Source organism: Cuculus canorus, chromosome 15, assembly GCF_017976375.1.
Source record: "Cuculus canorus isolate bCucCan1 chromosome 15, bCucCan1.pri, whole genome shotgun sequence".
Classification (NCBI taxonomy): domain Eukaryota; kingdom Metazoa; phylum Chordata; class Aves; order Cuculiformes; family Cuculidae; genus Cuculus; species Cuculus canorus.
The window spans coordinates 8,885,978-8,912,825 of NC_071415.1; the positions used below are offsets into that span (position 1 = coordinate 8,885,978).

The 26,848-nt window shown below is 48.1% G+C and overlaps 1 protein-coding gene across 2 annotated transcripts in view; it reads right to left on the reverse strand.

Annotated features, from left to right (window-relative positions):
• Positions 1-26,848, reverse strand: part of LMF1 (lipase maturation factor 1) — a 201,654-nt gene that overhangs the window by 15,797 nt on the left and 159,009 nt on the right. For both annotated transcript variants that reach the window (XM_054080399.1, XM_054080398.1), the window contains 3 exons: positions 15,869-16,046; positions 13,088-13,241; positions 9,231-9,414 (listed from right to left, as the gene is read on the reverse strand). In XM_054080399.1, coding sequence (XP_053936374.1) covers positions 9,231-9,414; positions 13,088-13,241; positions 15,869-16,046 — 516 coding nt within the window. The remainder of the gene's footprint in view (positions 1-9,230; positions 9,415-13,087; positions 13,242-15,868; positions 16,047-26,848) is intronic.

Consider the following 26,848-nt stretch of genomic DNA (forward strand, 5'->3'; position numbering starts at 1 on the left):
GGAGGTGTTCAAGGCCAGGTTGGATGGGCTTGGAGCCCCTGATCCAGCGGAACGTGTCCCTGCCCATGGCAAGGGGTTGGATGAGCTTTAAGGTTCCTTCCAATCCAAACCATTCCATACTTCTATGCTTCCCCTTTCCTCTTTATTTCCTTTCATCAGATTTGTCTTCTTTAAATCCCATTTCTGTGCCTTACCCTTAACCACGCAGCCACTGAGAGGGAGCAGAGCAGCTCTCGGGAGCTGCAGTCCAAGCTGCAGTGGCAGAACCGGACCACACTGACCACCCTCCAGGAATTCCTGCATCTCATGCTCTTCGTAGGAATTCTTGCTGAGGCTTCATAAAAACCATTCCCCTCTCTCTGTACCTTATATATCCATTAAGATTTCTTCTTTCTTCCTCTTTTAACATGTACCTAAATGGATTTTTGGATGCAAGCAGTAGGGGACACTGTGGGAAAGCGAAACCCGGCAGCTGTACCTGCAGGACTGTGACTAACGCAGAACAGGGAGGCAAAGTCACTCTGCAAATCTTTTCTAATGGTAAAGTTTGTTATTTCCGCTGCTAAGGGAAACAGAGGAGAGAAAGGAGATGGAAAACACCAAACACTGGTCAAAAGGCCCACGGAGAGGCAGCTCTACCTCACAGCATTTCTGACCCGTGCTCATCACAATTTAGAGGAAAACCACAGTTATTTAAGCCAACAACTTTTTAAGGAAGATTATTCTTCCCATCTGCCTGCTTCCATCCTCCTCACCGTGTGGCTTGTTCCATCTGCTGTCCCGGCTGCACTGACATGGGTGGGTGGTGGAGGAAGGATGTTTCCCACTGCTAGCCATGTTCCCACCCCAAAGCTCTGTTTAACCTTCAGCACACCCCTCTCTCTACCAACACTCTGTGCCATCTCCTGTCTCCCATTTCTCCCCTTCATGGTCCCCTTCCTGGTGCAAAGGAGGTTATGGTGACTCTCAAGGAGGGATGGAGGCCACCATGGCCCTGACACAGTGATCAGGGAGGGGAGTCACAGTCACAGCACTCAAGCTGGGCATCATGTGAGACCTTAAAAACAAACCTTGCAAGGCTTGCGACAACCCCACGAGGGCCAGAAGTAAAGCTGGCAGCACCCCTGCCAAAGCTCAATCGTGCCTTGTTTCATGGGCCAACTCATACCAAGACTCCCAACCCCACCAAGCAATTCTGTGCCCCTCGACAGCTCAGCGATGCCCGAGATGCTTGGCCCAGGCTGAGCTTTGTGAGGGTGGGTGTCACACTGGGACATGCAGCTTGGGGAGCCTCGGTGGTGAGCAGGGAGCTCCCGAGAGTTGTGACTGCAATTGCAGATGATAAAATATCATAAGTCAGACCTTCAGCATCCTGCGTCTCTCTGGAGATTCCTTTTTGAAGAATGCTGTGTGATTTTAAGTGCTATTTCTAAGAGAGCCTGGGAGGTGTGAGGGTCCTGCATGTGAGCTGGGGAGGTGCTAGAGAAGAACAGAAACAGAAATGACCAGTCTCCCAAAGCAGAACTTTATGGAGGACCCCAAATGTTCAAAGCCTGATTCCAAACCAGGAGGCTCTGTAAGGGTGGAATCAGCTCCCTGGCTCACATGGTCTCCAAATTGTTAATTAGCGGCTCCATGAGCATGAGAGTTGGACTTCTGGTTTGTAAAGTGTTTTTCTTGTAAAATTTATAACATGTCTGGCCCCAGCAAAGTCTGCGGTGAGAAATTTCCACCCGATGCAGCCCCCCATGCTCCCCCCAGCATGAGAGCTTAGATACTGCACGGCCACCAATGCTCGAGTGCGCAGGAGCTGAGCTGCACTAACGACCGCACTGTTTAACTCATTATTCTGTAAAGTGATATAGTGGCAAAGGGAGGGGAGAAAAGAGTCCAGGAGATCTGGGCTCCATCCAGGGAAGCGTCACGCCGCACGGCAGGAAGGTGACAGTTCCTCTGTCCGTGGATCCAGAGAGACCCAAACACTGCGTGCAGAGCTGCAATGTTCAGGATGGGAGGGATTTACCTGGTGTTGAGCTTGGCTTTTACCAGCTCTGAGCAGGGAAAATGGGAATCAGAGCTTCAGCCACCCAGAAAGAGCACCAGGACAGAAGCACACATTGCTTTAAGGTGGGCAGGAATGCAGATATTGGGTTCGTTGTTGTTTTGATCACCACATTGTTAAGTTTTTGATCACAAAGACAGCTGCGGGCTACTCTGCACCCACGACACAGGGGCTGCTGTTGCCATCAAAGTGGGCATGAACTGAGAGTCCCACATCTGCCTCCTGCCCTCCAAAACCTGGAGCTGCAGCTCCCCTGGTGCCACGCAGGGTGCAGGTCATACACGTGCTGGGATTACTGGGGAACCAGTGCCCCAACAGCCCAGAGCAACAAACTGCTGGTCAGAGCGTGTGAAACTGTGCCCCAAGCCACACAACTGACTGTCCAGCCCTGAGCAGAGCATCCCCGGGGTGGTGCAGCCCACCTTGGATGTAGACATGACTCTCTTCTTTATGTTTTGAGAGTTTTCTTTCTGTTTTAGCACAGAAAGCAACTAACAAACCTAAACACAAAAATCCCCATCATCAACCCAACTGAAATGCCTGAGAAAGGCAGCTCAGGCGGAGATTAAAGCTCCCAAAGCAACACTACCTTCACCACAAAGCCAAAGCCTTTCTGTGTTCAAGGACAGACCGTGCAGACCCACAGGAATTCATCAGGCACAGCTCTCCACACCATCCTGAACTCTCCTTACAGCTGCTACCAGCATTCGAGACCTTCGAAAATCAGCTTTTAGGTAGAGCACAGTGAGCCAAGAAGGAAGACCTGGGATGAGGTGTTAAAACCCCATGAGCTTTTGTTTCCTGATAGGTTTCAGCCGTGTGTGGTGCTTGGGGAGCTGCTTCCCCCTGGGTTTCCGTGCCAGCCTCTCTGCGTGCACTGTTTCGGAATGGGGCTTTGCTCCTTCTCCCCACCCGGTCCAGCGTGAGGAGCTGAGCATCCCTGCACGCCGTAGGGTACCACCACCTCCCAGGAGCAACGCTGCCTAGAGACTTCAACTGTTTATATTCTCTGACCTCTCCACTTACCATAAACATGGCATTCTCACCTTGAATACATTAACTTGTATACAGAAGTACTTAATAACCTCACAGAATTTAAACCCGAATCACCGCTAAGTCAGGCAAGCAGACGCAGGAGAGACGAAACTGCAGAGATAACAAAGTAGAAGAGAAGAAAATCATTGCAAAAAATACATATAAAACCCACTCGGCGCTCCGGGGAACATGTTCCCAACTGAAACAATAATAATAAGAACCCTTTTCCTCTAGCTTTAATTGGTCATTTAATGAAAAAGGACTGCGGATTAGTGTGCCATTTTATTGAATCTCGGTCCTGGCACAGGCGCACGGGAGGAGGTAAGTATGAGATGCACATGTGGAAACAGCTGGAAACTTGGCAGGGGAGCCCAGCGTTATTATTTCACATGGTTGGGAGCCCTGCGTGGTTTCACATCGGCGTCGGTGTGCGAAGGTGGATGACAGAGGCATACGGGAGGTTTACATTTCCCGCACTGTGTCATAAGGGGCATTTTTCATGTCACAGTCTCCCCTCTTTGGGGATGTAAAGCGGTAACTCCACCGTCTTGCATGTTTGCACCCAATATTCACATTGCTGTTTACACGGCTGTTTGCATTTCTGTAGCCCAGCACCTTCAACTGTTGCTGTTTAGGGAATTTGAGCTGTCAGCTGGAGAAATAATCCACCCCCCACAGAAAATAGGGTAGAACTAATGCTATCCTTTGTTTTTTTTTATAATATTCCAGCTCACCAAGGTTTGCTTCCATCCCACTGGCAACTTAACCAAGGAAGGTCAAAGGCTACATCAGGTCGCATCACTTCTCATTATCTCCAATAACCACATCCCCTTCTTTCCAGAAGTCTCCCAAACGAGGCAAGCTGTTTCGCCGCAGGTCTGGCTCTAGGGATAGTGTTTCAGCAGGGGCAGTTTCTCAAGCCTCACTAAAAGCCAACCCTGTCCCTGCCCTATTAGCGAATGCCTGGGAAAGCAGACGGTCCCTGGAGGAGGTGGGTGCAGCGCAGGGAGCAGCAGGTCTGAGTTGAGGAATAAAAGGTAGAGAGAGAAAGAGAGCAAAGCAAGACTTTGGGAACCAGCTCTTAGATCTTGCCTATACAGGGAAATCACGCACCTGGCACGGCTCCCGTATCACCTCTGTAGCTGGAAAGAAAAGTCACTTTGTTCCAGAATAGACAGGGCTACACAATGGCCACTGTAGACAATCACTCCCTGCACAGACAAGGTCTCGCTCTGTATTTATACAGCCCGTGGCACGATAGGTTATCAGGCTTATTTGGGTTTCTGGGTTCTTCCATCACAATATTGCTCCTGGTGGTGAGTTGGCCCCCGATCCGATTTGTCTCAATGCAGTGTGGGGGTCTGCAATTATTCGTATTCGTGGGGACACAACTGATCGCAGTTAAAAGAAGAAAATAAAGTTCTTCCAGGCTGAACATGGACCAAAAGGTACGAATGCTGAAATGGAAAATGGAAGTGAATTGAGGCCTGTATTTTTAGAAGGGGGAAGAAAGGAAACGTAAAAGGCTGTGCTTAGTGCACTGCTCATGAGGTTTAAGTTTTATTATGTTTCATACACCTCCTCCTCCATTCTGCTGCCATGCGGCTTTTTCCCGTGAGCACCTTCTGGCTGGAAGACTGAGATAACAGAGGCTCGAATAAAAGAATTTGCAAAAATATTAATCTGCCTTCTCTATAAATAGGGTTCCTTCTCCGCAGCTCTCCCAACTTGAGTGCGATAACGTGAAGGCTTCATCACGGCTGCCTGTTACCACCCAGGGGAGATCCTTGGAGCATCAACCCCAGCGCTGATGTTTCCCTCTTCTCTCAAGAAGGCAGCTGAAGTAAACTTGCACATCGTGTGTGGAAGCACACATTTCTTGATCATAAATGCTCTCTGCCATGGGGTTGCTGACAGTCCTGTAGGACGCAGCCCCACGGGTCACCAGCCTGAGCAGCTTCTGTGCTGCATTCAGAGCCTGTTGGAGCTGCTTCAAGGTAAAATGCACCAAGATGCTGGGCTTTAAAAACAATATGAAGACAGCATTAGCTTTGTTATTGCTTGACTAGTTATTATTTAGTAAGCACTGAGAGTGTGTTGGCCAAATGCACTCCCTGAATAGAATAAATAACCTTCATGCCGTAGTAAGGAGGGGAAAAGCCTCCCCTTTGATTTCTCTTTATTCAGAGCACCGAAGGCTTTCCACTGCTGCCACTGGTGAAGAACAAATCTTTGGGACGATAAACAACTGGCTTTTGCAAAGTCCAAGACATCCCGCTACCAGGAAAAGCAAACGATTCAAAGCCCCAAAACCACGAGCAATATTTTGTTTTCTGGTTGCTGTTTCTTAACGATGCTGAATCCACCCACAGCTTGCCAAAAATCTACCTGTAACACTCTCTGTACCAGCCCAGCTCTGCTGTGGGTTGGGATGGCTGGGCTCTTTCTACAAATGCCCACCACAATCAAGAGCCAAATAATTACAGGAGTGTTGCCATCAGCAGCCGGAGGGCAGGCAAAGCTTTAACGACTTGTCTCCAGCTCCTGTAAAAGCAGGATGACTTTGCATTAATTCAATCAAGTTTCAAGGGGTGAAAGTTGTTCCTAACGCTTAACCTGAATTTTCCTGAGATTAAATCATATTCTGCAATTTCATCCTTTATTTCCTCCCTTCTCCACGGGGACACAGAAACCAAGTTATTGCTTTCTCCTTTGCAGAAGATCAGATCTTAGGAAGATACGTTTTCCTGAAGGGTGGGGAGGCCCTGGCCCAGGTTGCCCAGCGAAGTCGTGGCTGCCCCATCCCTGGAGGTGTTCAAGGCCAGGTTGGGTGGGGCTTTGTGCTATGCTTTTCAGTTAGCAGCAGCTCCTCTTAAAACTGTGCCTTAAGCCATTTCACATCTTGGTTTAAATTGCTTCGAGGGAGGCAGGTGATCCAGAGCAACCAACCTCAGCAACAAGCACCTGAATCACAGAAACATTAAGGTTGGAAAAGATCTCCAAGATCATCCAGTCCAAGTGTCAGCCTAACACCACCATGCCTACTAAACCATGTCTCAAAGTGCCACATTTACATGATTTTTGAAACCCTCCAGGGATGGAGACTTCACCACTGCCTCTGCCAGGGCTTCACCACTCTGTCAGTGAAGAAATTTTCCCTAATATCCAATCTAAACCTCTCCTAGTGTAACTTGAGGCCATTTCCTCTCATCCTATCACTTGCTGCTTGGGAGCACTTGCTACAACCTCTAGGTGGTTGTAGAGAGCGATGAGGTCTCCCCTCAGCTTTCTTTTCTTCAGGCTAAACAGCCCCAAGTCCCTCTACCGCTCCTCATAAGACTTGTTCTCCAGACTCTTCACTGGTTCTGTTGCCCTTCTCTGGACACACTCTAACAGCTCCTGACCCACAGACAGATTATTTTTGTTGCGAAGACCCCAACCCACTTTGCACCCAGGTGAGCAACTCACCCGCTGGCTGATGGAGCCAAGGGAGCCCACAGCGGCTGCTGAGAGCCAACTGAAAAGGCTCGCACAGATTCCCGCACGCTGCTGCCAGCTTGGGGCAGTTTTTCCCCTTCTACAGACGGGAAGAAGCAACGCAGACATGGATCTGGAGGGGTTATGTCCCTGCCAGAACTAAATGAAGGGCTTCAATTCAGAGCTACAGCACCCTTGGGATGTCGAGACATACAAAACAAAGAGGGGATTTAGAAAACAAGTGAAAAGGCATATTATATTTAGATAATAAAATTAACATCATGAAAATTGTTTCCTGGAAAATAATGCCATGTTACATTACATATAATTACAGCACTACTGGAAGGGTAACTAAGAGGCAGTCAACTAATGAATTGCAATTCAGAGGTGGAGCAGCACCTCGGCTCCTCTTGTCCCCGCGCCGGGGCCGTGCCGGCGGCTTCCCTGCCATGCCAGCCTGCGCCAGCCTTGCCAAGAGCCTGGTGCTCCCATGCTCCAGCTCCTCAAAGCAAACCCTGAAGCTACAGCCAAGGTGGAACTTTTCGCAGGAAAGCCTGAGCGGGAGGAAGGCGTCATATGTCAAGTGGTGATGAGGTGCAAAGAGGAACCTGTCATGAGCAGCACAAAGGGATGGTAAATACCTTCCCCTCAGCTCCTTGGCTTTGCTGCAGGCTGTCAGAGCTGGATGTGGTAGCTCCTTACCTGGCCACCGCCACCCAACTGCAAAACCAGCCCCGTGGCAGCCGGCTCAGGAAGCGCTGGGGCAGCCGGCGAGCAGTGGCGGAGAAAGAATCCAGAACTTCTGAAAACAAATTAACTCTAATCCAGAGGCTGAAGTGACTTGGTTTTATGGACTCTGTAAACTACTGTATGGGGTTTGCAAAACTTGCCTGGCTTCACAAACCTCTTCTGGGGTTTTGCCTTCTGGTTTCTCACCTCTGCTATGAGGACAGGCTGAGAGAGCTGGAGTTGTTCAGCCTGGAGAAGAGAAGGCTCCAGGGAGACCTTAGAGCAGCTTCCAGTGCTGAAAGGGACTCCAGAGAAGCTGGGGAGGGACTTTTTACAAGGGCCTGGAGTGACAGGATGAGGGGGAATGGCTTTAAATTGGAAGGGGGAAGATTTAGATTAGACATTAGGAAGAAATTCTTCACAATGAGGGTGGGGAGGCCCCGGCCTGGATTGCCCAGAGCTGTGGTGGTTGCCCCATCCCTGGAGGTGTTCAAGGCCAGGTTGGATGGGCCTTGGAGCCTCTGACTCAGTGGGAGGTGTCCCTGCCCATGGCAGGGGGGTTGGACCTGGATGGGGTTTAAGGTCCCTTCCAACTGAAACCATGCTATGATTCTAAAACTCAAGTTAGCACCTTGTCCTATCACTCCATGCCCATGTAAACCCTTTCCCAGCTTTCCTGGAGCCCCTTTCTGTACTGGAAGCTGCTCTAAGGTCTCCCCACTGCTTTCTCTTCTCCCGGCTGAACAACCCGAACTCTCTCAGCCTGTCCTCATAGCAGAGGTGCTCCAGTTTTAACCTTTGCTGTTGGCTTGCTGAGGGATAAGCATACCTAATGCAGATTAAATGAAATTCCAGCACACAAAAACTAGCAGGGTAAATATCAAACCATAGCCAAAGAGCGATGGTTATGTCATCGCTGAGGAATCCAAAAGGCGCCTAAATGAAAATACCACAAAGAAAGCAAACAGAGACGTTTGGGGCAGGGGGGAAGGAGCGAGGGAAGAAGAACTGCTGGGAGAGGATATGGGAACAAAGAGAAAAGTCTGTGACAGACTGAGATGGGTTTGCCACACGCCACTGCTGGAAGCCCCAGTTTGGTAAAACACAGTCCAAGTGCTCATGCTCACACAAATGAGATTTCAAAGAACAAGGTAAAAGAGACATAAAAATCTTTTTGCAAGTTCTCCCCTCTCTTCTTTTTTTTTTGTTTAATTTGCAGCTATCACCTGCTTGCTGATACCATGTGCGGAAAATACTTTGAGGGATGCTATGTTCATTTGTAGGCAGGTGGCAGCGGAAGCACCTGCTGATGGGAAGGAAGAAATGTTTTGCTGTGAGGGTATGGAGGCCCTGGTCCAGGTTGTCCAGAGCAGTGGTGGCTGCCCCATCCCTGGAGGGGTTCAAGACCAGGCTGGATGCAGCTTGGAGCCCCTGATCCAGTGGGAGGTGTCCCTGCCCATGGCCGGGGGATGGATCTGCATGGGCTTTAAGTTCCCTTCCAACCCAAACCATTCTATGGTGTCCCCTGCGGTGTCCCCAGGAGGAATATGGGTTCAAGCTGGGCGGCAGAATGGGCAGCTGGGGATGCTGCCAGCGCTGGTGAGTCCTGGCATGCTATAAGGCAGCTTCTGCCCTACTGTTCCACTACCTTGCAAGGCAGGTGCCATCCAGGGGCTTTATCAAGGACTTTAAGTCTTTTTATTGCTGAGAAACAATTAAAAAGCCTCATATAAAATCTCCAAGTTTCGTTCCACTCACAGCAGACATCCTTTAGAAATACAACCTTTTTTCTTCCTTTTTATAAGCATAACTTACTAAGTTGGGGCTTCAAACACCCCCTCACCCGCCCCAACACACAGTAAATTCATATAAACTGTTTTTCCTTGTCCAACAACACCTGAGTCTCAGGACACCCAAAGTCACATACCTGGAAGGCGGCAAACCACATGAGCCAGTCCAGGCGGTAGTGGTAGGGGGTTATAAAGCAAGGCCTCCTCTTCAGGTCTCCAGGCTTGCATTTGAAGTCATACTCCTCCCAGATAGCAGTGGGGTCGTTGGGATCCAGGCTGGAAGTCCCCTGAAGGATGACTTCTGTTCTCTCCTTGGTAATGCTGTGGGGCACAACATGATACTGTTATTTGTCTCAAGTCATGTCAAATGTTCATGAGAGTCAACACGGCAACAGGAGGCAATGGCCTCGTGTCAACCGTCTCATGCCATTATTGGGTCCTGATGGGTCAAGCTATGGAGAGCCTGTCTATCCCTCAGACTTTTCTCTCTCCAGCAGAAAAGAAGTTTCACATCCTTCCATGCTGCAGTTGTGCCAGTCCAAGGAGGGACTATGGCCCAAAAAGATGATTCCTATTGAAACTGATGCGCCCGTCTTTCTAGATCAGAGCCTAACACTTGTCCAAGACATTGAGAAAAGCTAACAAGATCTCCCAACTCCCACACGAACATCTTCAATCTACACCAACTTCTCTTTGTCCCATGTTTCTGAAGGGAGCCTTTGTTTCTGTTACTCCAATGACTCCCGTGATATAAGCGCTCCCTGACTACAAGCTCCTGATGATATGAGAAAGCAGAGATGAGGATGGGCACAGAATGGAGCTCCACCTCCCCCATTTTTAGCCTGTGCCATACAGGCTTCTAGCTCGCATATGTGGATGCCCGAACAGCACGGCCGTTGATGATATCTGCAGCGGAAGTTTCACCAATGATTGTGCTCAGAAAACCTTCTTCCACATTTAGAAAGTCTAGCCCTGAGACCTCCAGCTGCAGGATCAGCAGAGCATCTTCCAGCTGGGACTGCTCCAGCTTCCCCTTTGTGAGCAGGGCTCTCCTTGCAGTGCTGCTGGCCATGGGGTGCTGAGCTCCACCTTGAGCCTTGGTCACGGCAAAGGGCAGGACACGCTTGCCATGAGTCCAGGTCAACTGACTGCAGCTGCTTGAGCCTTGGGGAGGTGGTTGGCCCCATACAGAGCACCCTCAGGAGGTGACTCTTGGGGTGTCATTAACAGCTGTCTCTATGTGCCCAAACATTTCACCATCCCGGCTGGAAGACAGGTCTCATGGAGCTATTACTCAGCAAGAGGAGGAGGGAATGCATGAGCCAATGCAAATCAAGCCAAGAAAAGCAGAAAATTAAAACAAAAAAGCCCCCCATATCCAGTCAGTGTCCAGAAACTTGGCTAAAAAGCACCCCGGCTTTATGGCAGGTCATGGCAGCCTCTGCTGCTTGGCCAGGCTCTCTCTGCACAGCAAGGTGGGAGAGCAGTGTGGATGACCAACTGTCCAGGCCACAGAAAGCCCATGTGAAAACCCCACCATCAAGTTCTCAGTGACCTGCCAGTGACACTCGCCTACACTGGAGAACCGTTTTCCATAGTGAACACAGAAACACGTAACCCTGTCTATCAAAGTGGTCCAGATCCCAACACCCTCTTAATTTTTTACTACTTTGATCCTTCCTCCTCCAACCCAAGAACCCAAAGCTTGGAAACACAGAGCCTCCACCTTCTCCCCTGATGGCTTCCAGTGATAGCTGCTTACAACCTGAGGAATGCTGTGCTTCTCAGCTTATAATTGTTACCTCTATTTAATAGATTTCTGGATTCTCCAGCCAAGTTCCGTATTAGACGCTGGGCTGAGTTATGAGCCGTGGCCAGCTGCCCAATGGTTAGAAACACACTGTAAATCAGGGACACCAAATTACTAATAAAAGTATGTTCCTACTGTGTGATTCAAAATATGTCAAGTTTCACATAATCGTATATTCATTATAAGCTGCAATCCTCTTTTTATTGGTTTACATAGGCTGGAATTACAAACATATTACAGCAGCATTTCATCACATGCTCTTTACGTTCTGGTAACTGCTGAAACAGAAACCATAGACTGAAGAAGAAAAAAGAACAACAACCCAAAGAAAATAATCTCCCGTAGCTTCACCGCTCCAGCCTTCAAAGAGGTTCAGGGGTTATTTCTTCCTCTCTCTCAAAAAAGGAGAAACTTCAGCATTTTCCACAACTAGCGTTGATATTTTTAATTCTGGGGTTTTTTTTTCCCCCAGGTGCCCCCTGAATCTCCAGTGCTCACACCGACCTGCTCCTCCCCTTCGCTATCCGCCCAGCCAGCCCTCTCAACAGCCAACCTGCTTTGCCTCTTATAAAACCTATTTAATTGCTGTTGCCTTCTCCTGTGGGCCCTTGTCCAGAGTCCACCAACCCTTGAGCTGCCCATCCCACCCCTTGGCTCAGAGCTCTGGGGAACAGCCCATAGTCACCATGGTGAGGTGACGGCAAAGCCAGAGGTCCGTGCAGAGAAGACTGGCCCTGTTGTTGCCCCTGGCACAAGTTGTTCTGATGAAGCTCTTCTGAAGAAGCCCTGTTTTTCAGCATTTTCTCAGTTGGAAGAGGCTGGGAGGGACAGCACACAAGAAGAGTTATGGTGAGTGTCCAGCTGTGGCTCACCTAAGCTTGGTGACCCGTCCCCAGAAAACCCAGACTCAGACGCACACGGTACAGCCCGGCTGCAAACTCAGATGGAGAAGTGTTTTAAGCTGAAAGAGGGGAGATTGAGATGAGATCTTAGGAGGAAGAAATGTTTTGCTGTGAGGGTGGAGAGGCCCTGGCCCAGGTTGCCCAAAGAAGTGTTGGCTGCCCCATCCCTGGAGGTTTTCAAGGCCAGGTTGGATGGGGCTTGGAGCAACCTGATCCAGTGGGAGGTGTCGCTGCCCATGGCCGGGGGTGGAACTGGATGGGCTTTGAGGCCCCTTCCAACTCAAACCATTCCATGACTTTATGATTCTACGCTTCCCTCGTCCAGCCCCACCTTGCAGCTGAAATCAGGATTTCCTGAGCTGAAGGCAGCAGCCAGACCGCTGCTGGGCCTGTCCTCTCTGTCTGTCTTGTTCTTTTTTGAGGCCACTTCTACTTTTGTGTCCGCGGTTTCCTGTAGCAATGAATTCCCCAAGTCACTTGTCGGAAAAAGCACTTCCTTTTGTTGGCCTAAACCCTGCTACCCAATAGCTCATGTGAATATTACATGAGGGAGAGCAAACGCGCGCAGGGGAAGAGAAGTTCACCATAAATACAGCAGGCTAGTGACAGTGAAGACTATCCACTGGATGAACTCTTTATGGATAATTTCATCCTGCTATTACGTTTGCTACATCAATATGAGCTACCTAAAAGGGGCTCAAAGAAAATAAACTATATAATTCAGTGGGAAAGAAACCTGCTCCTTTTCTCCTTCTCTCTCATAAACAGATATTCCAAGTCTACTGGTTACTGGAAGGATTTCTAGGATTTCTGTTTAGGTTTAAGGCACACAGACTGGCTTTTGGACTACTTTGGAGAGAGGTGCTGAGCTGAGGGATCAGAGGCTGTTTAGTCTGGAGAAAAGGAGAGTGAGGGGAGACCTCATCACTCCCTGCAACTCCCGGAGAGGTTGTGGTGAGGTGGGTGCTGGTCTCTTCTCACAAGTAACAAGGGATAGGATGAAAGGAAATGGCTTCAAGATACGCCAGGGTAGGTTTAGATTGGATATTGGGAAAAATCTCTTAACTGACAGAGTGGTGAAGCCCTGGCAAAGGCTGCCCAGGGCAGTGGGGGAGTTTCCATCCTTGGAGGGGTTCAAAAACCACGTGGCTGTGGCTCCTTTTGACATAGTTCAGTAGGCATGGTGGGGTTGGGCAGACGGTTGGACTGGATAAGCTTAGAGGTATTTTCCAACCTCAATGATTCTGTGACTCCATTTGATATGCCATTAAAGCACACGTACCTCCCGAAAGCTCCATAGGTGTTCACTATTCTGAGAGGAGTGAATGAGGTGTTCATGACTTGTCTCGAGCTGAGCAGGTTTAGGACAACCGGGATGCTGAGATAGGCAATCAGGAGGCCAAAGGAGATGTTCACCACTTTGCGGATGTAGCAACCTGTTTGGGACACAAAAGCAGACCAGAAGGTGGTGATTTCACCGCTGGTGATGGGCTCTGCTTCCCAAGACCCATCCCGGGTGCTCACAGCTGCTCTCAGCTCTCGGGCTGGGGCTGACAAGCGCTGTGCCATAATCAAGCCAACCTTGCCAAGGGCCAGATGCTATCGCTCCGGAGATCTGCCTTTCTCTAAATAGTCTGAGAAAGGGCTAAAAAGAAAAATGTCTAAAATGTAAGATTAATCATTGCTTTAATACAAGGGAAAAAACACAGCTGGCACTTGCACCTTGCTCAAAATTGCCCTCCTGGTTTGTAAGCCAGGAATGGAGCACCTCCAGCTCCCTGTGGCTCTGTTCCTCCCGCGGCTGCCTCCTCCCTGCTGCTCCAGCGTCTTGCCACCAGGACTTATTGCTTGCCTTTTCCTTCCTCTCACGAGCTCCATTTAAACCTCATTTTCTTCTTGCAAAGTTGCTGTTGCTTATCATTGATGTATGAGACTGCACGGTGTTTAGTTTGCAGGAGTTGTGCTGGATTTTAGTCTAAGGAGGCACCGGCTGCAATCAGCCAAACGAGCAGACGTCACCTCTGAGGGGTTCTACCCTTATGGCCCTTTAAAATTTATTTAACATCAACAGCCAAAGGCTCAGATTCAAAGCGATTGCACGCAGCTTTCCCCTTATCTCTGCAGGAGAGGGATGTTTATTTGAACCTCTCTCAGAAGCTATTAATAATGACTGTTTAGTCTGAGAACATTGCTGGAGAACCATTTGATTCGGGAAGGAGCTCCCTGAGATGCCTCCTGAGCAGTAGGAGCCTGTCGGGCATTTTGTTGTCTTTTAGATGGGCTAAACCTTCCACATTGTAATTAAAGGGCAGGCACGGACACAAAAGGTTCCCCACCACACAGGCAGCATCAGCAGCTCCTCAGGTCATACATTATGGCCAAGTACGGCCTGCTTGTCCCTCAGCAGATGGTGATCATCACCATGCCCTCGGGGTTGCAACCACTCAGTCAGAGGGAAAAAGGGTTTAATATAGGAAAAAAACCTAACAACACAGCAAGGATGGAGCAAGACTTGGGGAAGGAGCATGGGAAATGAGCCAAGGAGATCTGGATCAAGCAGGCAGAAGCTGAGCACCAGCAACGGGAATTCAAGGTCTCAGTGGGAATTACACACACATATTTTAGGGATGTGGCCAGAGCCTTGTAAAATCAGGTCATCAGCAGGGCATGGCTGGGTACCCTCCTGTCTTCTGCTCTGGTGACCCAGGGGTGAGGGCTCCTCTAAGCCTCTTGCCACATAGCCCGTCAGCACCAGCTCAACAGCCTCTGCTTTGTTAGCAGAAAAAAAACCATGCAGAAATCCAAATTCACCCAGAATATGACAGATATGCTGCCCTTCACTTACAGGTTGCACCTTTTTAATAGCCCAGAATGGTGACACATCTGTATTCCAGAGCAGTGGTAATAATGGATCATAGAATCACAGAATGCCAGATTGGAAGGGACCTCAGGGATGATCCGGTCCAACCTTTTAGGTCATATATAGTTTAAATGAGATGGCCCAGAACCCTGTCAAGATGATGGATGGCTCGCCTTGCTTGGGCACCGTGGCTCAGAAAGGTGTTTTTTGGAAACATCATGGAAAAGGAGCAAGTTCCTCAAAAAAAGGATTCACCTTCCCTTCACGGTGACTCACTGAGTGCCAGATCAAAGAGGCACCCTTTGTCTTCTCCTCCGGAAAGAAAGGTGCAGCTTGAGTGAGGCTGGGGACTGGATGCAAATATACAGTCAGTAGGAAAGCTCCAGGCTCTCACAGCCCCTAAAACAAGGCTCCCGGAAGGGAAAGCTGTTAAAGATTTCTTCCAGCAAAATGTGTAAGATAGGAGACACAGAAAGTTTAATAAAACTGCATTAGCCTTGCTGGAACTGATGCTTCTGGTTGCTAAGCTGTGTTCCTCGGTGATGAGAAAGGAATAGAGACAGATGCCGTCTCTTGTTGACATTTTTCATTCCTCTGACAGATGTTCAGTATATTTAAAAATGAGCATCTGTGATTGTTGTTGATATTATAGGCAATTTGTTGCTTATATGCGGTTTATAAAAATGCTGCAAACACAACTCTACATCTGTTACGCAGCCCCATGAAAAATAGCCCAGTCTTGTTTGTGCAGGCGATCTTCTTGAATGGGGTTGCTTGAAAGCTCCCCTCAGAGAGAAACATCAGCCACATCGATCTCTTTTGTTCAGTTAAAAAAACCCCTTGGATTTGCTTTTCCATATTGATAGAATGACAAAATGGTTTGGGTTGGAAGGGACCTTAAAGCAAAACCAGTTCCAATCCCCAGCCATGGGCAAGGATGCCTCCCACTGGATCAGAGGCTCCAAGCCCCATCCAACCTGGCCTTGAACACCTCCAGGGATGGGGCAGCCACCACTGCTCTGGGCAATCCATGCCAGGGCCTCCACACCCTCACCGCAAAACATTTCTTCTTAAGATCTCATCTCAATCTCCCCTCTTGCAGCTTAAAACTGTTCCTTCTCGTCCTATCCCTGCACTCCCTGATCAAGAGCCCTTCTCCAGCTTTCCTCTGTGCCACTTTCCCTGACTCCGGGAATAACTCACCCAGGGGCAGCTTCTCCTTGGCTGCCTCTTTGAGCTGCATCCGTGCCAACCGTTCTTTCACACCTCCTGGCCTGGAGCTGAAGAGGAAGCCCAGGCTGATGTCATCAAAGCAGGCGATGCTGGGCACGATGGTCAGCCAGTTGAGGAAACTCAGGTTCCCACTGATGATCAGAAGCACCTAAAGAGGAGAAAAGGCAGCAGAAGGTGTCACATCTGTTTAAACGACAACAGAAAAGTGTGATGAAGGAAATGCTGGATGGATTTCAGCGCCTTAGTACATCCTTTCCTGATTTCCATGATCACAATAGAGATGGCAAAGCTTTCCTTCCCTGCCCAGGCTACAGCCCAAATGTCCCCCACTGGCTTGCAATGCGAGCTCTGCCCTTGCTTTCAGCAGGAGAAAGATCAGCCAGGGTATAGTGTGACTTGATTTCCATAGCGCTCCTGGTGACGGCGCAGCGGTTTGGTCCCAAGGGAATTGTCTGCTTCCTGCTTATGTCTAGGTATCTGTGACAGCAACGTTCCTGAAACCCTTCAGGAGGAAATATTGGAACTTCTAATTAAAAATCAGCATTAAATATAGAAGTGTGCATTTTTTAAGAGGGTTTTTCTTTCATTTTAGCTTTTATTGGCCATTTAGGAGAAAGTCTTGCTCGTGTAAAGCAGAGAAAGTGGAAAAATCTGTGAGTCTTTGGAGTCTCCATAAATATCTGTACGTGTTGGGAAAGGCTTTTTGTAGGCATGCCTTATTTTTCATCTTACACTTACAATGACTTGAAAACCATGAGGAACCTTCTTGCTGTTTTCCAGCAGATCCTAATGAGCATCTGGTGGCTGTCTTTGGGCACTGCCCATTTAGCCTTGGTCAGGAACCACATCCTCAGTGCCCATGGCTTCATTTCCATCTAAGATGTCACATCCTCGCCGTGTTCACCCACCAGCATGAGGACAGTGCAGGTAAACCCCTACTCAAGGTGTGTGCCAGTCCCTCTCAGAGCCTTTCATTAGAGCTTCACATCAACCTCAAGGCACAGAACAATTTCTGCATCCTCCCATTGGTTTTAATTTCCAACTAAGTGTTGGTTTTAATTTCTATTTTTCTAGCCTCAATTTATTCAACCCCAGCCTACACTTACTCATTTTTTTCCATGCCAGTATTTTACCTGCTCACAGACCCTGTTTTATTTGTACAGTTACATCCCTTCTCTGCTTTTACACCTTAAATCATGCCAAACCGCTCCAGTCTCTTCTCCCAGAGGACCTCCCTGCCTGCTTATCCCAGCAGCCATGTCCTCAGCCCGTGCCAGGTTCAATCAATCTTTCTGGGTGCTGACAAGGACCGTACGGAGGATATCAGATGGGTCTCACCAGGAACTTGTACAGCGATGCTAACATTTCTCATGCTCAACCAGACCTGCCCCTCCTGCTGGGTTTTTACGCCACATTTATCTTCACTGCCGAGGTGTCATGTTAGTGCTCGCCAAACCGTGCACGCAAGTCCCTCCACACATGAGCAATTCCCAAAGATGCTGTTGCCAAAATCACACAGACATCCCTGCCTCTAACCCATGGTGCATCCTCCCACACGTTGCACAACTCAACTTCATCCCATCAGCCTGTTAACCTTTACAAGGCAGGAGCCCTGGGCTGCACTGACACCACCAAGGATGCTGAGAACCAGTGGACCCAAAATCCATTGTTTTGCTGTCACACACAACGCGGTTTTGAACCAAAAGCATTTGAAGCATTTAATCGCTCCACGTATCTTCTGAGAAGCTCAACCTTGCTGACACCGAGACTTGCACCAGATGCAGAGTGGGCATCGTGAACTCACTCCAGTGCCAGCAGAAGGATGTGTCAAATGAAGCCAGCCCTGGGGGCAGTGGCTGTGAGGATGCATCTGGGTTTCCCTGGGGCTCCCTCGCCATCCCAGCAGTCACCAGGGAATGTGTTAGGAGTGAATATGCAGTTATTGTTGGCATAAAACAATAAATGGGAATGCATGCATGTGGAGAGGAGAGGAGAAGAGAGGAGAAGAGAGAAGAGGAATTGCAACATGGGCCTGTTTGGCACGGACTTGCCAAAACAGACCGTAAAAGGACAGTTCCTGTCCTGAAAAAAGCCTAACTCTTAACAACCTGGACAAAGCTAGATCAAATCTAGGATGTTTTACAGCTCTGTTACAGGCAGAGAGCGGAAGAATTTTGGCATCTAGTTCTTATTTCAGCAACACTCTCTGGGGACGTCACCTTAAAGAAACTCGCCCAGAATCACACAACGAGTCTTGCAGCAGAACCTGAAATAGGACCCAAACCTCCCAATTACAAACCCAATGGCTTAATTACAAGTCCAACCTGAAAATCCTGCCTAAATGCTGGTCCCTGGGGTTTCCCCACGGTTTATGCCAAGGTGTCCCCATCCAGTGCACCCTCTCCTTCCCTGAAACAGGCTCATTGTGGTGCTCACTCTCCCACTGGAAGAGAAGAGGTGGTCTCCCAAAATACCATCCCACAATGCAAATACCAATAACACGCACACAGTTCAGGTCTGAGGGCTTTCAGTCAATGTTCTGTTAAAAAAATGTATGCATCCTCATTAAAAATGACAACAAATAAATGTGGAAAACGTGTCATTTCATATTTTATCTGACTCACACCACTTTTAAAACAGGGTGATTTGGAAGTTACAATCTTCAAAACCCCAACAGGAAGGGTCCATTTAAAAATCAGAGAGATCCAACCAATTACAGTAAGGAACAAAAATCCTAACTATTATTTCATTAAGAAAACAATTACTTATTTATCCTGAGTTGGATAATTATTCAGAATTACAAGGGGGAAGAAGTATTTAAATCTGAATTACACACACATGTTAGGTCCCTGAACACAACATGTACTCGAGGGTTGGGGCTCCCCCTTTGACCCCAATGGGATGTAGTTGAACGCATATTAATCAGCCTGTATTCACTAACGCACTTCTCCCTTAGCTACTTTGTTAGGAAACTCTGATCCTTTTCTGATTCGATTTGCCTCGTGCAATTGCAGTAGTAATAAGAAAACAGTTGCGAGCTTTGCCACTCCTGCCTGGGTTCGTTTTACAGCTTCGTATGGAGCAACTGGGTGGTCCACGGGAGGGGTTTTCAGTAGTGATTCCCCTCGCTTTACTGCTTGGAAGTCAGGAGCAAGAGATCTTATTTCCACCAGCCCTTAAAAATCAGGGGATTCAAAAATAATACAAGTTTTTGGCATTTTCTGCTCTGTGGGTGGAATCACGAACTTGACACATTTTTAACTGTGTGAGTCTCCGTGCTCACGCCGGGCGCTGTGACTGCTGCCCAGGCACCGGCTTCCAACGTGGGTTAACGCTGGACCCTGCCCGAGGGGGCTGAGCACCGGGAACACTTCGGCTTTGCAAAAATAAACCTCAACCAACTCTTGCTTCCAAGTTAATTAGCAGGCAAAGAGATAATTTTTCAGTTGTAGCAGTGTCGCATGGGGTCTATGATATTGGATCAACGTGTCTGGCCAGCATCAAGGGTGAAGCTTTGTCAGCAGAGCAGCCGATGTCTTCTGCAGCGCTGACCCTGAGTTACGAGAACCTCTGCGATTCAAACCGGTATTTACCTTGTCAGGAAGCACACATTTACCTAAATCCTTCCTTTTCTGCCTCCGTGTCCTGCTCTCCCTGCCATGGCAAAGTGGAGCTGTGCTGGTTCCTGGTGGGAAGTTTAATTGAAGATGAATTTCTCAGGGCAGTGAGGGCAGAGATCTCTGTTCACGGTGCACTTGCCTCCTCCCCAGGAAATGAATGCTGATGATTTGGTGTAAGGCACCAAACTTCCCAAGGTCTTACTTCAGCCATGTGCAAAGCAGGTGTGTGGGTGCTGGACCTCCTCCACACCTACATTTTGAGGCAAAGACACCAAACTCCTCTAGGAGCTGGTGCTGCTTGTCTGGCAGAGCAGCTCCTTCCCCATCAGCTCCATGAAGGAGCCTTCTCTTCTCCAGGCTGAACAACATCAACTCTCTCAGCCTGTCTTCGTGTAGGAGGTACTCCAGCCCTCGGATCATCTCCACGTCCTCCTCTGGACTTGCTCCACCAGCTCCATGTCTTTTCTGTGCAGAGGACTCCAGAACTGGATGCAGGGCTCCAGGTGAGGTCTCATGAGAGTGGAGCAGAGGGGCAGAATCCCCTCACCCTGCTGGTCCCACTGCTTTGGATGCAGTCCAGGATACGCTTGGCTTTCTGGGCTGCGACCGCACGTTGCTGGCTTATGTTAAGCTTCTCCCAAGTTCTTCTCTTCAGGGTTACTCTCAAACCGTTCTCTGCCCAACCTGCAAGTGTGCAGGCTTGGCTCTTCTGTCCTCCTAACATGTTCACAACCAAATTGTATCTCCTTATCTCCACCCTCCGGACCTCTGGTGTCATGGATGGGCTGTGCTCTCCCTCCCTGGGTCTTGGTTTGTGTTTACTGAGTGTCTTTCTCTTGCTGGACAATATTTAAATGCCCAATTATAACAAACAGATGGTATCAACCCCTGTGGTGATTTTAAAAATTCTTTTATTAAAGCACAGTATTAATCATGGTAATTGGGGAGGAACTTTAAGGTTATAAAACTACAGCATGTCTAATGAGCGAGCTCCTTATAGGAGGAACTGAGGTTTTTAATCTAATAATGTCAGGTTTATGGATTATGACTGGAGTTTTATGAAGTGTGATATGAAATACTGGGGATTCATGGCTCTCGCTGGATTAATTTGGAAAAATAGTTTTCCTGGTTCTAGGCCCAAAAACAATTATTCCTTACATTTCTGTCCCCCTGCACTGTTACCAAACCCCTCTGTCAGAAAACGGGCACCTACACCCATAACTTTTTTACAGGTTAAGACTTCTTTGTTTGGCTGGTCTTTATGTTTTTAAAGCACAGATTGTTACAAACATACAGTAGGGAGGAGAAGCTCATATTCTGGGTAGCAGACTGTATATTTGTCCAGAAGGAACAACAACAATGGGCTGCAAACTCTTAAACACGGTTGAGGGCTGGCTGGAGCGTGCAGGCTCCATCTGAATACGGGGACACAGCCTCCATGCAACACTGGAGCTTTCGGATATTAAACCAATGGCAGAGAAGAGCCAAAATTGGGGTGCCCAGAAGAACTATGAATTATTTAAAGAGAAAAACAGAGGAGCAGAGGGCTGGAAGAGATCTCAAGAAGCTGTCCAGTCTTTCTTGCTGCATCAAGGCAGAGTCATCCCTACTTGCACCATAGTGTTTGTCTAAACTCTTCCTAGAAGCCTTGTTGAGTGATGGAGCCAGGTCCCTGGCATTCCTGCGTTGCCCGCTCCACAGCTTCTCTTTCTTTAAATTATTCCTAATACCCAGCCTTGACAATTATTTAGAATCATAGAATTGCTAAGGCTGGGAAAAACCTCTAAGATCAAGTCCAACCATCAACACAACATCATCATACCTATTAAACCACACTGTAAAGTGCTACATCTACACATTTTTTGACCCCCCTCCAGGGATGGTGACTCCACCACTGCCCTGCACAGCCTCTGCCAGGGCTTCACCACTCTGTCAGTAAAGAAATGTTTCCTAATATCCAGTCTAAGCCTCCGCTGGCACAACTTGAGGCCACTTCGTCTTGTCCTATTGCTTGTTACTTGGGAGGAGAGACCAGCACCCACCTCGCTCCCACCTTCTTTCAGGGAGTGGCAGAGCGATAAGGTCTCCCCTCAGCCTCCCCTTCTCTAAACAACCCCAGGTCCCTCAGCCACTCCTCATAAAACATGTTCTCCAGACCCTTCATCAGCCTTGTTGCCCTCCTCTGGATGCTCTCAAGTAGCTTTCTTTCTTGTACTGAGGGGCCCAAAACTGTTCCCCCTCATTCTATCCGTTCACCATTTAGAAATGGCCCATTTCCTCATTTTTTTTTCCCCAGTATTTTTCCAGTAACAGCTCTGTAATGTCCTAGCTCTTCTTTTTTTCTCTCTTCAGAGGACAGATCCTTTATTCTCTCTTCTCCGCTCTTTCATTACTTCACCTATGTTGTATGAATTCTCAAAGCCAATCACTAGCGCTGACAGGATTTCAACCATCAGCTCTTTAACAGCCCTAGGACAGATTTCCTCAGGCTCAGATGGTTTGAAAAGATCTAACTGAGTGAAGTACTCTCCAGCTCCTCCCTACTTGGCGCTGAGGTCATCCCGCTTTGTTACTGGTATTAATTACACCAACAGCCATGCGAGATGTGACATTTTAGTGATGACTGGTACAAAAAAGGCACTAATTATTTCAAGACAAAACACAGACTGAATTTATCAATTAGAAAAGACAAAAGAAAACATCCTTCCTTGCACACAAACCCAATCGCTTCCTCACTCCCTGCTAGGGAAAGCAGGAGATAAAAAGTGTCCAGTGAATCTGTTTGCTGTCAAAACTGCGGTACCTGGGTCCCACATGGATCTTCTCATTGCAGATTCCCAGAGCCACAAGCGATCAGCTCAGCTAAGCAGGACAGCAAAGACCCTCATCGTCCTGAAGGAGGATCTCCAGAACGTTAAGAACACTCCTCAACGCTTCAAACGTCACCACGGAAAAAGGAAACCAGCCTTTTAAGCTGGATTTTATGGACACTTATGAAGGAACAGATGTGAGCATGAGTCCTTGTCAACACCCAAGAACACACGTGCTGTGCTCTCGGGAGCTATGAGGGAAAGAAGTGCAATTCAGCACCAGCAGGACCATCTGGTCCCCATCCCTTTCCATCTCACATACTACAACAGTGCCACTCCGTAGCCACATTGGGCTAATGGCAAAGGCTCCAGCTCAGAGTAATGCCCACATCAGACTTATGTCTGATGGTTGAGCAAAGACACCACGGGCTGCTCAGCTCCCCGTGTGAACCAGAGAGAAGTGGGAGTTTGGAAATGACCCAAACGGGCCATGTCTTTGGGCAGAGGGGGACAAATCCTGGTTGTAGAGGTGACACTAAGAGAAAGGGAGATCTCCCATCACCCACCGCAATCTGTTTGCCCAGTCCCCCAGTATCACTCCTCACTTCTTGCTCTCCTTCTGGCTTCCTCTGGGCACCCAGCAGCTGGGCTGGGGGAAAGGTGGACAGTGGCTCTGGAACTGAAAGCATGACACTACTGGCTGTGTTTGGGACACTTCATCACCCATATTCTCTGTGTCATCAGTGACTGGGATGGCTCTTTAAAGAGAACCTACCAGCATTCTCCAATGGGGCGTACACCTCTTTGGTTCTGGTTAAACTGTTAACTCTGCTCTTCTGAAACCTGCGGTCCCACTGCCAAAGAAACTCCTACTCATTGGAGAAGCTGAAACTCATAACATCAAAGGTTGGTCTTTCCTGTAAGAGATAGGAAGGACAGGCCTCAAAAGCCAAATTTGATTTTAATGTGCCTCCAATTACTTGCGTACCACGAAAACAGAGCCTCCCACAAAGAAAAACAGGCGATCGTTCTCCCATCTGGTTTCAGTTTGAAAAATACTTATATATGTATTTTTTCCCAAAAGTTATTGTAGGCACGGGCAAAAAATTCCCATTAAATGACAACAGCAAGAACATTTAATTTTCCCCTATTATTAATTAATTCTCTTGTTAAATTCTTGATTCAATATTTGCATGAGGATTTAATCTCTGCTTTGCAGAGGTATTTAGTGCAGAGCAATACATCGGGAAATAATTACCTCTGTCCACTTGCTCTGTTTTAGACAGCAGATAAAATGGTTCTGTGAACCCCACGGAAATTCAGAAAGCTAGTGGAAGTACTAGAAGAAAAAAGAGCAAAGCCAGTTGTGCCAGAAAGATGAGGGAGAAGAACGCAGCTTGACTTCGGTTCACTTTTGGACATGCAGTGAATTAAGTGATCTCAGCTTAATTCACATTACAAAATGCAACCCATAGAAATCCAGCTCCCCTTCTCCATCCATATCTGCTGTGAGGACATCTGATCTCAGGACACCTGGATGCTCCTCAGAGAGCTCAGCCCTGAGTTTCCATAGGGGTGGAAGCACCTCCTCAGCTGACTGGGAATACTGTGGAGTCAGGAAATAGCCCAACTTCGGTATGCAAAACATGAGGCGCAGGCTGAGTGTTTCCTTCCCACAAGATGATAGGAGAGAACCCACATGTTATTACCACATTTAATATAGAAATAAGAAAATAATAAACCTCGAGATGTCCATCACACAATCGCATATACACACCGGGCCCCCCGAGTGAGACTGCAGAGAGGCAAACGATCCCTTCAGAGCCAGAGCAGTCAGCTACAACAGAAAGCATTTTGTAATTCCCATGCTATAGACAGAGTTTTGTTTTCATGAGAAACTATGACTAGAGGCTTGGATGACCGTGTTAAAAATGACCCATGTTTATTCCTAAAAAGCAGAGCTTGATGTTTATAATATATATAAATACTTATATAGATGGAGACTGTCCTGAACTTGTAAATGTAAAATGGAAATAAAATCAGGGAATGGTTTGGGTTGGAAGGGACCTGAAAGCCCATCCAGCTCCACTCCCTGCCATGAGCAGAGACACCTCCCCCTGGATCAGGGGCTCCAAGCCCCATCCAGCCTGCCCTTGAATACCTCCAGGAATGGGGCAGCCACCACTGCTCTGGGCAACCTGGGCCAGGGCCTCCCCACCCTTACAGCAAAACATTTCTTCCTAAGATCTCATCTCAATCTCCTCTCTTTCAGCTGAAAACCGTTCCCCCTATTCCGCTGCTCCCCAGCTTTCCTGGAGCCCCTTTCAGTACTGAAAGCTGCTCTAAGGTCTCCCCAGAGCCTTCTCTTCTCCAGGCTGAACAACCCCAGCTCTCTCAGCCTGTCCTCGTGTGGGAGGTGCTCCAGCCCTCCGATCATCTCCGTGTCCTCCTCTGGATTCACTCCAACATCTCCATGTCCTTCCTGTACTGAGGACTCCAGAACTGGACACAGGGCTCCAGGTGAGGTCTCATGAGCGCAGAGCCGAGGGGCAGAATCCCCTCCCTGGCCCTGCTGATCACAATACTCACAAATATTGAGGAATGAAATAACTACAGTTGCACAAACGCAGTCTGGCCGCAAGCTGCACTAAAACTTCTCCTTGAACCAAGTCAGAGTCTGACATATTACAAATTGCACTGCAAGACTTTTGCAGTCTCCAGTCTAAGGACTTGGTCTAAGGTTACAAACAGACCTGTGCTAAAGCAACCCCTTTCCATGCCTGTTATACACCCGACATTTGTTCTTCATCTAAACATGCAACGATGTAAATGTCTCGCTCCCTACTCAGTTTTAACGTGCAGCACTATGAGCCACCTACTATAGCTCCCACCAATTACGGGATTTGACTGCAGAGCGGTTCTAGAGATAAGCGTCACTTCCAGATTTTCAATGGAAAATCTTTTAAAGACAAGCAAGAGGGTGAAAGTGGAGCGATCATGGGGTTTCTTATCAATATATACATATATATACATATAAAACCAATATGTCAGTGTTGGACAGATGTAAAATGAAAGAATAATTTCACAGAAGGAAGGAATTTTTAGTTACTCTGCTCTGAATTATCAACATCTTTCCCTCCTTGACGGTAAAGTTACTTCCCAAACGGGAAGCTCTCAAGACACTTAATGGCAAAATCCTTTCCACACCTTATTTATGTTTTTACTAAATACCAAAGACCATTTTCATGGACCAGCAAATCTCAATGAGCTTTTCCACAACATCCTACATCAGAGGACCAAATTCAGACAATTTCTTCCTGATTTTAATCCAATTTGCTCCAAAAAGTTGACCCTAGGTAGGGAAGCAGTTCAAGGGCAAGAAGGCAAGTCCAGGTAAGACAAGTCCTCTAAGTCTAGGAGAGCTTCTCCTTGGAAAATATGTCAGCACATAAAAAGAAGATGACAAACGAGTGAAGGAGACCCTCTCTACAGACCTTCAGCTTTTGAGCTTGTACAGGGATAACTCAAGAACAATTCTAGCTGCTAACCCAAACCAGCCCTGCAGGCACATAGCACCCCCCAAAATACTAACCATTAGCAGGAGGCTTCGTAGGTCACCACCAAAGCTACTGTCAGCAGGACATGGAGCAGGAAGAGGCAGAGCTACCAGGATGTGCTACCCCAGCATGAGATCAGGATCTGGTCCCAGTTCTGTCCTCACAAAACCATATTAGCTGGTAATTATGGGGTCTTTTGTGGACTTTGAAACAGGACATAAAACCAAGATCCTGATCACTCATGGCCATAAAATAGACCGTGGAGCTTCCTATGAAGCAGGATGCAGAAGATCTCAACCCAAACTCCAAGTCAGGTTGTTACAACCAGAGCACCGCAGCCTTTCCTGGTGTTACCCTGGGATCCTGCAGCCGCTCCCTCCGGCACACAGCCAAGGAGCGGTGACGTCCCACTGCCAGCACAGAGATCCAAACGTGCTGTTTGCACAATGCTTTCGGATCCATCCACAGGACAAGAGCACTGTGGAAAACTAGTGCATTGTTCCCTTAGAGCACGCCTGGGTTTCTTCACTCGGCGCGAGAGCAGCGCTCGTTCCGATTAGCTCATTTCACCAATAAAGTCAAACAGCACATTAAAAATTTTCTACATCTATTAACGGTCCAAGCGTTTCACTAACCAGCTCCATCCCGCTCATTAAAAGTACTTTTATAGCAAGTGTAGAGTTGAAGTCCAGCAGAAGTGCTCTGCTTCAGTGGTATCTGCAGATGGGTTATGTTAGAGCCCCACGCCATGTGCTCCAGAGGGACACTGGGTTCTGTCCTCCGTCTGCCTCCTCCATGGGGGGAGCAGGTCAGAAAGGAGTTTTTCCCATCAGAATTTGTGGATTTGTTAAATATTACAGACCCAGCTCAAAGCATCTTCCCCAGGAACCCTGTTCCCATCCAGGATGCTTGAGGACCGTCATTCTGGTTTGTGGGACATCATCATATTTGAGCTTAAAGAGT